Source organism: Saccoglossus kowalevskii, chromosome 14 (genome assembly GCF_978046115.1).
Source record: "Saccoglossus kowalevskii chromosome 14, keSacKowa6.1, whole genome shotgun sequence".
Lineage (NCBI taxonomy): Eukaryota > Metazoa > Hemichordata > Enteropneusta > Harrimaniidae > Saccoglossus > Saccoglossus kowalevskii.
Genome location: NC_140654.1, coordinates 10,477,792 through 10,492,268, shown reverse-complemented (window position 1 = coordinate 10,492,268; position 14,477 = coordinate 10,477,792). Strand labels below are relative to the sequence as shown.

General features: G+C 32.7%; 1 protein-coding gene across 4 annotated transcripts in view; it reads left to right on the top strand.

The window, feature by feature from the left end:
• The window catches only part of LOC102804200 (uncharacterized), a 47,736-nt gene extending 36,369 nt beyond the window's left edge, over positions 1–11,367 (top strand). For all 4 annotated transcript variants that reach the window (XM_085507902.1, XM_085507901.1, XM_085507903.1 and 1 more), the window contains 5 exons: positions 226–407; positions 865–1,010; positions 4,182–4,411; positions 5,143–5,278; positions 6,965–11,367. In XM_085507902.1, the coding sequence (XP_085364028.1) occupies positions 226–407; positions 865–1,010; positions 4,182–4,411; positions 5,143–5,278; positions 6,965–7,076 (806 nt within the window). In that variant the 3' untranslated portion in view covers positions 7,077–11,367. The remainder of the gene's footprint in view (positions 1–225; positions 408–864; positions 1,011–4,181; positions 4,412–5,142; positions 5,279–6,964) is intronic.
• Positions 11,368–14,477: the final 3,110 nt, after the last annotated feature.

Here is a 14,477-nt window from a genome sequence, read left to right as displayed (position 1 = left end):
AGCAAGTCTGATTGCTTTGATACTGTACATATTGTTCATTTTCTAATGATATCTTCAGTTCTTTAATAAATGTGCATTCCTAACAGCAGAGCTATCTCAGCCGACAGGCTGCTTGTTTAGTTGATAGCATAAAATTAGCATGCTGCAAAAACAATTTTTTAGGTCTTGATAAACTATATAATGCCCTTGTGAGGAGATTGATACTATTGTGTTTTATTTTTTCAGGTTCTGACACTGCTACAATGGTTGTAGCTACATGTGTTTCCAATGCACTTAATCTACCAAGTGACCAACCCATAATATCTGGCTATCTATATAAACAAGGAGGGAGTGGTCTAAAGCTGTGGAGAAAAAGATATTTTGTACTTAAACATGACAACTGTCTGTACTACTATAAAACTGATAAGGTATGTAAGGAAACTTGTAAGAATCCTTTAAGAAATTTTCAAGAAACTTAATATATGAATCATTTTGGTTACTTATATGAAAATAAGTAAGATGTAAAACCTTCCTCACTTTCAGTGTCTGAGTAAGTCATCAAATCCACCATTTTGTTTAACCTAGTTCATATCTAGTCATGTTAGAATCTTTAAAATACTTCCAATAACTATTTCTAAATTTTCAAGAACTTAATGTATGAATCATTTAGGTTACTTATATGAAAATAATTAAGATGTAAAACCTTCCACACTTCCAATGTCTTAGTAAGTCATCAAATCCACCATTTTGTTCAACCTAGTCATGTTAGAATCTTTAAAATACTAATATATGAATCATTTAGGTTACTTATATGGAAATAAGTAAGATGTAAAACCTTCCAAGCCACTATATATCAGATTCACTCTATGTATGCTTTGTCATCAGGATAAGGAACCAATTGGAGCTATTATTTTACCAAACTACACTGTGACAAAAGCCCATGATGTTGGTAAAGACTATGCATTCAAATTAACAAAGTATGGTGCCAAGACGTACTATTTATACGCAAATGATGACGAAGAAATGTCAAGGTACGAAATGATTTTAAATTGTACTATAAATGTAGACCTAATATGAAGGTATCACATGGAATACTACACAAACGCCAACTACTAAGTCAGACAGGATTTATTTTCGTTCCTCATTTGCATATCGATAGTAGAAATCGATTTTCAAGAGTACAACCAACCATCGTCTGCCTTGTTCATTGGAATAATATTTTGTACTTTTAATGTTGCCATTGGCACACTGACCTTAATATATATTTTTTGGTCATTTATTTATTTATTTATTTTTTAGTCCCCGTTCGGACGAAGTCCGAAAACGGGAACTTATAATTCGGTCTCCGTCCGTCCGTGCGTCCGTGCGTCTGTCCGGAGTCATATCTCAGAATCCCTTGGACCGATTCTGTTCATTCTTTGCATGTGCCTAGTACTTTATGTGGGACATATGCACATTCAGTGGTTTAGCGATTTGATTCAAAATGGCCGACTGGCAGCCATCTTGTTTTTGTCAGTTTTCATTCAAACTTGGTACATAGATTATACATGTTAGGATACATGTCCATGATGATTTATTTCACAATTGGATCAAAGATGGTCGACTGGCAGCCATCTTGTTTTTTGAAAATGTCGTATTTTGGACATGCTTTGTCAGTTTTCATTCAAATTCAGTACATAGATCATACATGTTAGGATACATGTCCCCGACCGTCCGTGAATTCCTGAGTTTGTCTGTCCGACCGTCTGTGTGTCCGTCTGTCCGTGTGTCAGTCTATCCAACGTCATATTTCAGAATCCTGTGGACTGATTCCGTTCATTCTTTGCATGTGCCTAGTACCTTATGTGGGACATATGCACATGCAGTGGTTTAGCGATTCAATTCAAAATGGCCGACTGGCAGCCATCTTGTTTTTTGAAAATGTTGTATTTTGGACATGCTTTGTCAGTTGTCATTCAAACTTGGTACATAGATTATACATGTTAGGATACATGCCCATGACGATTTATTTTGCAATTGGATCAAAGATGGTCGACTGGCAGGCATCTTGTTTTTGTTTTTTTATGCAGTATCTTGGACGTGCTCTGTCAGTTTTCATTCAAATTTGGCACATACATGTACTTTATACATGTTAGGATGCATGTCCATGACAATTCGTTTCAAAATCTGGTCAAGGATGGCCGATTGACAGCCATCTGACTTTTTAGCTCCGCTGTCGACTTTGTCGAGCGGAGCTTATCATATGAGTGATTGTCCGTCGTCGTCGTCGTCGTCGTCCGTCGTCGTCGTCCGTCGTCCGTCGTCCGTGTCAATGTTTTACTTTTTCGACTTCTTCTTGAAAACTACAAGCCTAAATGCTTTGATACTTGGTGTATATGTACCTTGGGTAGACCTCTCTTAGGTTTGTTCATTTCATGTTGATATCTTTAATTCTCTAATTTTGGTGAATATTTTTGTCATTTTTGGTAAAAACTGATATTTTCGACTTCTTGTTAAAAACCGCAAGTGCAATTGCTTTGATATTACATCTATAGGTACTACATGTGGACCTCTCTCAGATTTGTCAATTTTGTAATGATATCTTTAATTTTGGTGAATATTTTTGTCATTTTTGGTAAAAACTGATATTTTCGACTTCTTGTTAAAAACCGCAAGTCCAATTGCTTTGATACTACATATATAGGTACTACATGTGGACCTCTCTCAGATTTGTTCATTTCGTGATGATATCTTCAATTCTCTAATTTTGGTGAATATTTTTGTCATTTTTGGTAAAAACTGATATTTTCGACTTCTTGTTAAAAACCGCAAGTGCAATTGCTTTGATATTACATATATAGGTACTACATGTGGACCTCTCTCAGATTTGTTCATTTTGTAATGATATCTTTAATTCTCTAATTTTGGTGAATATTTTTGTCATTTTTTGGTGAAAAGTGATATTTTCGACTTCTTGTTAAAAACCGCAAGTCCAATTGCTTTGATACTACATATATAGGTACTACATGTGGACCTCTCTCAGATTTGTTTATTTCGTGATGATATCTGTAATTCTCTAATTTTGGTGAATATTTTTGTCATTTTTGGTAAAAAGTGATATTTTTGACTTCTTGTTAAAAACCGCAAGTCCCATTGCTTTGATATTACATATATAGGTACTACATGTGGACCTCTCTCAGATTTGTTCATTTTGTGATGATATCTTCAATTCTCTAATTTTGGTGAATATTTTTGTCATTTTTGGTAAAAAGTGATATTTTCGACTTCTTGTTGAAAACTGTAAGTCCGATTGCTTTGATATTACATATATAGGTACTACCGTAAAATCTGTATTAGAAGCCGCATCCCTAATAAAAGTCGCACCCATTCTTTTTGAAAAATTGAGAACCAAAAAATCATCATTTCTCATATGTGTAGATGCTCTAATAGAAGCCGCATCCCCTCTATTGCATTGTACCATTTTAATAGAAGCCGCGGTTTCTAATACAGATTTTACAGTACATGTGGACCTCTCTCAGATTTGTTCGTTTTGTGATGATATCTTCAATTCTCTAATTAATTTATTTTGGTGAATATTTTTGTAATTTTTGGTAAAAAGTGATATTTTCGACTTCTTGTTAAAAACTGTAAGTCCGATTGCTTTGATACTATTCATATTGTTCATTTTCTAATGATGTCTTCACTTCTTTAATTGAAATGTGCATTGCTAACAGCGGAGCTATCTCAGCCGATAGGCTGCTTGTTGGCCTTACTACTATATTTCCACAATTTATGTACCATTTTCATTCGTATTTGGCACATACATCATACATATCAGTGTGTTTCATAATCAGATCAAAGATGGCTGAATAACGACTGTTTTTATTTTGGCCATATTACTATGACACGAAACACGTGTTTTGATGTAAATAAACAATCTGTTGTATACGCCACTTGGAACTCAAGTTTCAAGGACATGCTCGCGACAACCCCTCCGCTTTAATATGACGAGCACAAAGAGAACTTAACGGGGACTGTGTCATTTTCAATGACTTGTCATACTAGTTTTATATGGACTTTCAAATGCCTGACAATCTGAAATAAAGATAAATAAATAATAAACTGCATTACATATGTAATGAATCACACTATGTAAAGGACATCATGTGAACTACGTTATTTCATCTAATATTAATTTTGTTTCCCGTTTCATCTTATTTCAGGTGGGCTAATGCACTGTCTGGAGCTTCAAATCCAAAGGTTTCGTCTGATCCATGGATAGATATCAGTGTACATAATGTAGGATTGCCATCATTGTCCATTACTAACCCTGATTGCCATGGTTACCTCTATAAAGTAGGTGGAAGACGAAAGGTTTGGCGACGACGTTACTGTGTGTTGAAAGATGCCTGCATGTATTACTATAGGGATGTAAATTCTCTGACAGCACAAGGTAAGAAATATCAGACTGTCCGATCCATGGCTTTAAATTCACTCTTGGACTATTAGAAACACATACACGTAAATACTGTGTATGTCCATGTATCCATACGTCTTACATTTGAGATGCGCTTTTAACAATATAGCTACAACAACAACAAATGTAACAATCATTGTGCTGTGCTGTGTATGATATGGGTTCTGTGTGACTTACACAATAAAAAAAAATCATGAATTAGTTTGTTAACCTGAAAGTTGAAAGTACATGGTATGTATGTATATGTGGACTCATCCTCACCTTGAGACTTGGTTCTTTCACTCTTTACTCTTAATATGTCATGTCAAAAATTTTAATAATTTTAATGTCATACGTCAAAAATTTAAATGTCATATGTCAAAGATTTTATATGTCATATGTCAAAAATTATAATATGTCAACATTTTTATTATGTCATATGTCAAAAAATTTCTGCATTTTGTGGGGCAAATTTTGCTGACACAAAGGGGTTTCATCTTGATTTTGGAGGGCGATGCCCCCCCAATTTTGTTCGAGGGAAAGACTGCCCCCCCCCCCCTGTACCGCCGCCGCCACTGTATGCGAATGCTATACATTTATGCCTGACAGAATATTCTCACTCTGAAAAGTTGGTGAATTATATTTTAACAATGAGCTGTTATTATTGTAAAATATCTTTTGTTTATAATACCTTTTTAATGTTGCTAATTGCTTCTTTTATTTGTAAGGCGTGGCCCATTTCCATGGTTACAGCATTCAAGAAACAGAGATAGGTAACAAGAAATTTGCATTTATGTTGAGTCCACCTGATCCTGTTATGCGAGTGTGGTATTTCAGTGCTGATCATGATGTTGACAGAAAAAGGCAAGTTTGAAATATATATCTACTGAAAAGAGAGAATATAGGCCATGATGGCTGTTACAAGAACTATTTGTGGGTTTGCTGGTACATCATGAAATCCACCATTTTGTTCAACCTAGTTTATATCAAGTCATGTTATAATCACTAAAATAACTATTTACCAAACTTTTATTGTCTGGGTAAGTCATCAGATCCACCATTTTGTTCAACCTAGTTTATATCAAGTCATGTTATAATCACTAAAATAACCCAAATACGTGTAACTATTTACCACACTTTTATTGTCTGAGTAAGTCATCAAATCCACCATTTTGTTTATCTTAGTTCATATCTAGTCATGTTATAATCACTGAAATAACCCAAATAACTATTTACCACACTGTTATTGTCCGAGTAAGTCATCAAATCCACCATTTTGTTTATCTTAGTTCATATCTAGTCATGTTATAATCACTAAAATAACCCAAATAACTATTTACCACACTTTTATTGTCTGAGTAAGTCATCAAATCCAACATTTTGTTTATCTTAGTTCATATCTAGTCATGTTATAATCACTAAAATAGTCTTAATAACTATTTACCACACTTTTATTTTCTGGGTAAGTCATCAAATCCACCATTTTGTTTATCTCAGTTCATATCTAGTCATGTTATAGTCACTAAAATAGTCTTTTATTTTTATTTTCTGAGTAAGTCATCAAATATATTTAGTTCGGCCATTATAATCACTAAAATAGCCTAAATAACTATTTACCACACTTTTATTGTCTGGGTAAGTCATCAAATCCACCATTTTGTTTATCTTAGTTCATATCTAGTCATGTTATAGTCACTAAAATAGTCTTTTATTTTCATTTTCTGAGTAAGTCATCAAATATATTTAGTTCGGCCATTGGCAAACTTAATTAGTGTCAATGCCTTATAGTTTGAACCGTGTCAATGCCTTATAGTTTTGAACACCAAAATAGCAACATTGCTAGCTGTGTTCTGCTGACTGGTTTGCTATGCGTGTCTCAAGATTCATACTGATTAGATCAAACAATAATTGCAGGATGTGCTTTTCGTCTAAATACACACACTAGATGCAGACAAGTGACTGCATCCTGACATATGCAACTGCATGCGTCAGTATATGCATATATTTTGTTTAATTTCTTTGGATAATTTTTCATTCAGCAATTTATACGATTTGGTAAAATAAATTGCAAGGGAATTGCATCTCGTATAGATATTCTGTTGTCGCAGTATTAGTTTGATGACTTATGTTGAAGTTGGTGTGGCCAAGCTTGTTCCATTCATGTAACATTCTAGACATGTGTGGAGCAAGCAGTTATCAACCTAGCCTGCAATGCTGCTGCTTTAATATTCAATATAATATGGCAGTAATGTTGTTGACATTATATGAGGTTATTACAGTGCGCTGTGCATCGACCTTCGCAGAGTGCCGGTCGATACTCCTGCTGTACTGTCTTTGTACATACTTTGAGGTATCCTTGTAATAACCTTATTATTATACATCTTTTCCTTCCAAGGATACATCATGGGAATGCCAAAATACAAAAAGTGTGTATAATAATTATTAGTAATGTAATGTCAGATATTATGTCCAGAAACATAATGTTTGTTCATTATGTATCATAATAATTTAATTAAGCTGTTTTATTTGTTTGTTTGTTACTTATTTCAGGTGGATTGCATCGTTAGCCGAGTCTATTGGGCACTGGATTTGTATGGATAACAATGCAGAACAAGAATGTAATGATGTTGAACAAGAAGCAGGAGAAGAAAAAGCTTTTTAACCGATTGAATGCCAAAGTAAATTACTGTTTATGTGTTTTTTTTCCATAAATTTTAATGAAGATTTTTACCCAATGAGAAATTACAACTATTTAGTCCTCAATTGATGAATAAATTAGAGAAAAATGCATAAACATTTGCAGGGGTTTCAGCAAAATCTATTTATAATTTTTAAGAATGTGGAGCTGATGGGACAGCATGTCTTGATGGTTAAGAATTAGCAAAAAAATTACAGAAACTACCAAGAAATTTGAAACCTTTGTTGTAGCAAAGCAACTCAGAGGGGATGCTTGTGTTGAAAGACAATGAACTGAACAAGCATTTTAATTGATTGACATATTCTATATGTGTATATATGTGTGTCCTGTCAAATGAAATCACATTATTAAGGGGCATTCATTAAAACGTTATCGTTTTTTTTATTGTCTGTATTATAATAACACTGCACTATTTGTGTATGTGAGAAGGGCTGTGAAAATCCGCAAAAGAAAATATTACCATAATTTTTTTTTAATCAGTTGAGCTGTTCAACCAAATGATGTTCAAAGATCCTTTGTTTTGTCCTGTAAAATTTTGTAAATGACAGCACCTACATTTTACTCCTTACATAAATGTACCATCCGCCACTAGAGGGCAGTAGTGCTTGTCCCACTGGAAAGCCACACAAGTTAAAATAAGTATTAAATTCCAGGTCTGCAATTTGCTTAAAATTTATTTATGTTATACAATTTGGTCAAATGACCAAAATATTGCTTATTACAAAATATAACTTTTTTCCAAATTATATAAATATAAATTATCCCAAACATTTCACTTGATTTACTGCCTTTACTCCTTTCAGGGTATCCATATTGAATACTGTGAACTAAGGGTAGGGGTACCGTATCCTAAGTTTCAAAAAAATTTCACTTATATTATTAAAGTGGTTGATTGTCCATCTTGGTGTTAATTCTTCTTGATTTGAATGTGACTGGATATATTTATATATACTGTAAAATGACTAATTTTCACTGAATTTAAATTTTGCTGATTTACCATTTCAGGCATATTCAGTGGGTTTTAAATTCACGGTTTTATCATTTAAATAATGTGTTCTATGTTAAATTTGACATATTCACTAGGTTTTAATTTAGCACATTTTCCAGTCAGTGAAATAAGCAAAATTAAAACCCATGGAATAATTAATCCTTTTACAGTAAACAGCTGTGACTGGATATATTAATATATACTAGTAAACTGGGATGAATTCCAGTGGCTGAATATTATCACGTACAATATGTGTATAATTAACTGACTTATGTGTTAATACTACCGTAAAATCTGTATTACAAGCTGTATCTCCTATGGAAACTGCATCCATTCTTTCTGAACTATTGGGAAGCAAAAATTTGACATTTCTTATATGAGTATCTGCTCTAATAGAAGCTGCATCCTCTCTGTTGCATTTTACCGTTTTAATAGATTTAAGCCACAGCATCTAATACTGATTTTACAGAACTTGGTTGATAACATTTTTATTGTGAACTGCAGCGTTAGAGTTTCAGCTGAATTGAGGATTATACCAGTTTGTCATGTTTGTCATTATTATGGGTTCATGTCTGGATACCGAAACATGAAATTTAGAGTCATCGGCCAGTTTTTCGAGAAACAGGAGTCTGAAAATTCATGGAAAATGACTCATGTTTGCTATGGATTCATAGATCAGTAGATCAGTAGTGTAAAATCTGTTTTAAAATTTGCGGCTTCTAATAAAATGGTACAATACAACAGAGGGGATGCGGCTTCTATTAGAGCATCTACACATATGAGAAATGGTGAATTTTTGGTTCTCAATTGCTCAAAAAGAATGGGTGCGGCTTCTATTAGGGATGTGGCTTCTAATACAGATTTTACGGGAGACATGATGCCAAGGGAGGATGAATGCTGTTTGAGAAGCTAAAAGAAGTTTTATTAATCTCTCACTCTCAACAAGATTCAGCAGCCATTTTTGTCTAAGGTCAATCGCAGCTTAACAAAAGTGTAATACATTATTTTTTAATTATACGTGTATATGCAAATTATGCTCATAATACGACATAAAATAATTGACTCTTTACACCAATCACTGCCGTGATTCTATATGCTTTGAATGCTAAATTTATGAAATTCTGAAAATACAGCATTAAAAATAATTTATTCTTTGCAATAGTGACTGTCATAATTTGCATTTTTAATTGCTAAAGTCAGTTTTCACAAGGTGAATTCTAATAATAGCTCATATTTTTTCAAAACATTTGATCGAGATGAACAATTCTGCCAATAAATAAACATCCACATTTTGGCATAAAAATATAGTATTTCAAAGACAATGTAGTATTGTCATTCGCAGTATTGGTTAAATTAATAGTATCGGAAAATCTCATTTCCCTAATACTGTAAAATACTTTATTTTAGCTGGAATTAAATTTCACTGAAAAGGAATTTTGGGTGTTTTGTATGGAATTTATTTTCACTGATTTTTGATGAGATGAATGTAAAATATAGGAGAAATAATGAAAATTAATTCCAAGCGAAAATAAAGTATTTTACAGTATGCAAATAAGCATTGTAAAGAATACCTCAATATGCAACAAGCATTATTTTATTGTAAAAAATTGAAATCAAAAATCTTTTGCAATTTATATGTTGATATTATCACAAAGTACAAACAAAAATTGATGAAAATACATCTAAATAATTGTAATTATTGTAATCTGTCCAGCCTTCATGTCAGCTGTACATTGTAGTACTTAATCTTCATTGTGAGAATTGTATTTAATAATTCAATTGAGTACAATATAAACATTTTAAAATTTTCATGCAATTTACACCCAGCTGTAAATATAGTATGTTTTTTCTATATCATTATATGCATATTATATGCAAATTATATTCATTTGCATTTCTTACTATATATGGTCAATGGCATTTTTGGCTTGCGTATGCAAATTTGTCAATTGTATTTACTACTATATATGAAACAGTATTCTGACTGCTATGTATGCAAATTATATGCTAATTAATCAATTGTATTATCTCATATATATGTTTATTAAGATTTTCTGACTGCTGTGTTTGCAAATTTGTCATTTGTATTTCCTACCATACAGGTATATGGTTAACAGTATTTTTGACTGTTGTATATGCAAATTATATGCTAATTACCAATTTGTATTTCTTACCATATTTGGTCAATGACATTTCTTATGTAAGCAAATTAGTACTTACTGCCTTATATGATCAACAATATTTTGCCTGCTATATATGCAAATTATATGATAATTAGTCATGTATTTCCTACTATATATGGTCAACAAGATTTTGTGATTGCTATGTATGAAATTTGTCATTTGTATTTTCTACCATATATGGTTAACAGTATTTTTGACTGCTGTATATGCAAATGATATGCTAATTATTCGTTTGTATTTTCTACCATATATGGTTAACAGTATTTTTGACTGCTGTATATGCAAATTATATGTTAATTGTATTTCTTACCATATTTGGTCAATGACATTTCTTATGTAAGCAAATTAGTCATTTGTACTTACTGCCTTATATGATCAACAATATTTTGCCTGCTATATATGCAAATTATATGATAATTAGTCATGTATTTCCTACTATATATGGTCAATAAGATTTTGTGATTGCTATGTATGAAAATTTGTCATTTGTATTTTCTACCATATATGGTTAACAGTATTTTTGACTGCTGTATATGCAAATTATATGCTAATTATTCATTTGTATTTTCTACCATATATGGTTAACAGTATTTTCTGCAAATTTCTCATTTGTATATTTGACTGTTATATATGCAAATTTATGCTACAGGTAATTATCATATCTTATCAACTTGCATGGTAATGCATTTACAACTGCTATATATGCAAATTTATTCAAATTAACCCGTATTTGAATACAAGACTAACAGATACATTTTGAGATTAGATCAACAATGAATTTTGCACAAATGCATTAATTCTGCAAATCCAAGTAATGCAATGAATTTTACTTTGGCTACTCTGGACAGTTAGCAAAGAAAGCAGGAATTATTTCTTAAAACCTTGTCCATTCACCAAATTTACAAATTGACATTCACCATATTATTATTTTGAGGTCAAAGAACATTTGTGTTTTTGGTGAAAAGGTTGTAAAGTCAAAAACAATTTTAAGTTACTGGAATTCAATGGTACTTATAATACATTCTATGTAAAGCGTTATTTATATATGAACTAATCTTTATTAAATACATGCTTATCCTGCCTATTTCTGTATGAATAATTGGTAAATAGTGTGCGTGTGTGTTTGTTAGTTAGTTACCTGGCTACCTTGAAAATGGGGTTTGAATTTCACATTTTGTTAGATGCAACAAAAGAGCGGGGTGTGCATTGTCCGCATCAACTTTTTAGCTCCGCTGTCGACTTTGTCGAGCGGAGCTTATCATATGAGTGATTGTCCGTCGTCGTTCGTCGTCCGGTGTCCGTCGTCCGTGTCAATGTTTTACATTTTCAACTTCTTCTTGAAAACTACAAGTCTGAATGCTTTGATACTTGGTGTATATGTACCTTGGGTAGACCTCTCTCAGATTTGTTCATTTCATGATCATATCTTCAATTCTCTAATTTTGGTGAATATTTTTGTCATTTTTGGTAAAAGTGATATTTTCAACTTCTTGTTAAAAACTGCAAGTCCAATTGCTTTGATATTACATATATAGGTACTACATGTGGACCTCTCTCAGATTTGTTCATTTTGTAACGATATCTTTAATTCTCTAAATTTGGTGAATATTTTTGTCATTTTTGGTAAAAAGTGATACTTTCAACTTCTTGTTAAAAACCACAAGTCCACTTGCTTTGATATTACATATATAGGTACTACATGTGGACCACTCTCAAATTTGTTCATTTCATAATGATATCTTTAATTTTCTAATTTTGGTGAATATTTTTGTCATTTTTGGTAAAAAGTGATATTTTCAACTTCTTGTTAGAAACCGCAAGTCCAATTGCTTTGATATTACATATATAGGTACTACATGTGGACCACTCTCAAATTTGTTCATTTCATGATGATATCTTCAATTCTCTAGTTTTGATGAATATTTTTGTCATTTTTGGTAAAAAGTGATATTTTCTTCTTGTTAAAAAACACAATCATTTATGGTCAAAAATGATATTTTTGAATTCTTGTTTAAAACAGCAAGTCCCATTGCATTGATACTATGCATATTGTTCATTTTCTAATGATATCTTCTGTTCTTTAATCGAAATGTGCATTGCTAACAGCGGAGCTATCTCAGCCGAGAGGCTGCTTGTTCGACTTCTTCTTGGAAACTACAAGTCTGAATGCTTTGATACTTGGTGTATATGTACCTTAGGTAGACCCCTCTTAGATTTGTTAATTTCATGATGATATCTTCAATTCTCTAATTTTGGTGAATATTTTTGTCATTTTTGGTAAAAAGTGATACTTTCGACTTCTTGTTAAAAACTGCAAGTCCGATTGCTTTGATATTACATATATGGGTACTACATGTGGACCTCTCTCAGATTTGTTTATTTCATGATGATCGATATCTTCAATTCTCTAATTTTGGTGAATATTTTTGTCATTTTTGGTAAAATAGTGATATTTTCGACTTCTCGCTGAAAACCGTACGTCTGATTGCTTTGATACTATACATATAGGTACATGTACCTCAGGTAGACCACTCTCAGATTGGTTCATTTTGTGGTGATATTTTCAGTCATTTTTGGTAAAAAGTGATATTTTTGAGTTCTTGTTGAAAACAGCAATTGCTTTGATACTACACCTATTGTTCATTATCTAACGATATATTCAGTTCTTTAATTGAAATGTGCATTGCTAATAGCAGAGCTATCTCAGCCGACAAGCTGCTTGTTTTAGCTTTGCTGTCGACTTTGTCAACATTTTTACTTCTTCTCAAAAAATACAAGTCTGATTGCTTTGATACTTGGTGTATATGTACCTTGGGTAGATCTCCCTATATTTGTTCATTTTTGACTTCTTGTTAAAAAATGCAAGTTTGATTGCTTTGATATTCAACATATAGGTAGGTACCTCAGGTAGACCTCTCTCAGTTTTGTTCATTTTGTGAGGATATCCTCAATTGTCTAATTGAAACTGGCATTGTTAACAACGGAGCTATCTCAGCTGAAAGGCTGCTTGTTTAATCTTTTAATAACGAAGTTTCTTAAGGAGTACTAGTACGCTGAATGAGGAATTATACCCGAAAAGAAAAAAACATGCCCAGCCAAAACATTTACGATTAATTATTTTTTTTTTTTCAAAATTAATTAATTTTTTCTTCAAGTTTGTGTGCCAGACATTTGAGGGGCTCCCTTGGAAACAAATGTGGATTGATGCTTTAGCAACTGTGTATGCATTGTTTTAATCAGTTTTGTAAATTCTCCATAACTACTCTGTAATGTACATAAATCTGAAGTGACCGATAAGAATTGTCATATAATATAGTGATATCAAAGCTCCCGTGTGATGTGTAGTTTTGTATGAAGCAAATATGCATTAATCTGGATATGCTGATATATTCTAGGCATTAATGGAGCAGTGTATAGTGAGTGAAATGCTGATAGATTCTAGGCATTAATGGAGTGGTGTATAGTGAGTGAAATGCTGATAGATTCTGGGCATTAATGGAGCAGTGTATAGTGAGTGAAATGCTGATAGATTCTAGGCATTAATAGAGTGGTGTATAGTGAGTGAAATGCTGATATATTCTAGGCATTAATGGAGTGATGTATAGTGAGTGAAATGCTGATAGATTCTAGGCATTAATAGAGTGGTGTATAGTGAGTGAAATGCTGATAGATTCTAGGCATTAATGGAGTGATGTATAGTGAGTGAAATGCTGATAGATTCTAGGCATTAATGGAGTGATGTATAGTGAGTGAAATGCTGATGGATTCTAGGGATTAATGGAGTGGTGTACAGTGAGTGAAATGCTGATGGATTCTAGGCATTAATGGAGTGGTGTATAGTGAGTGAAATGCTGATGGATTCTAGACATTAATGGAGTGGTGTGCAGTGAGTGAAATGCTGATGGATTCTAGGCATTAATGGAGTGGTGAACAGTGAGTGAAATGCTGATGGATTCTAGACATTAATGGAGTGGTGTATAGTGAGTGAAATGCTGATGGTTTCTAGGCATTAATGGAGTGGTGTACAGTGAGTGAAATGCTGATGGATTCTAGGCATTAATGGAGTGATGTATAGTGAGTGAAATGCTGATGGATTCTAGGCATTAATGGAGTGGTGTACAGTGAGTGAAATGCTGATGGATTCTAGGCATTAATGGAGTGGTGTATAGTGAGTGAAATGCTGATGGATTCTAG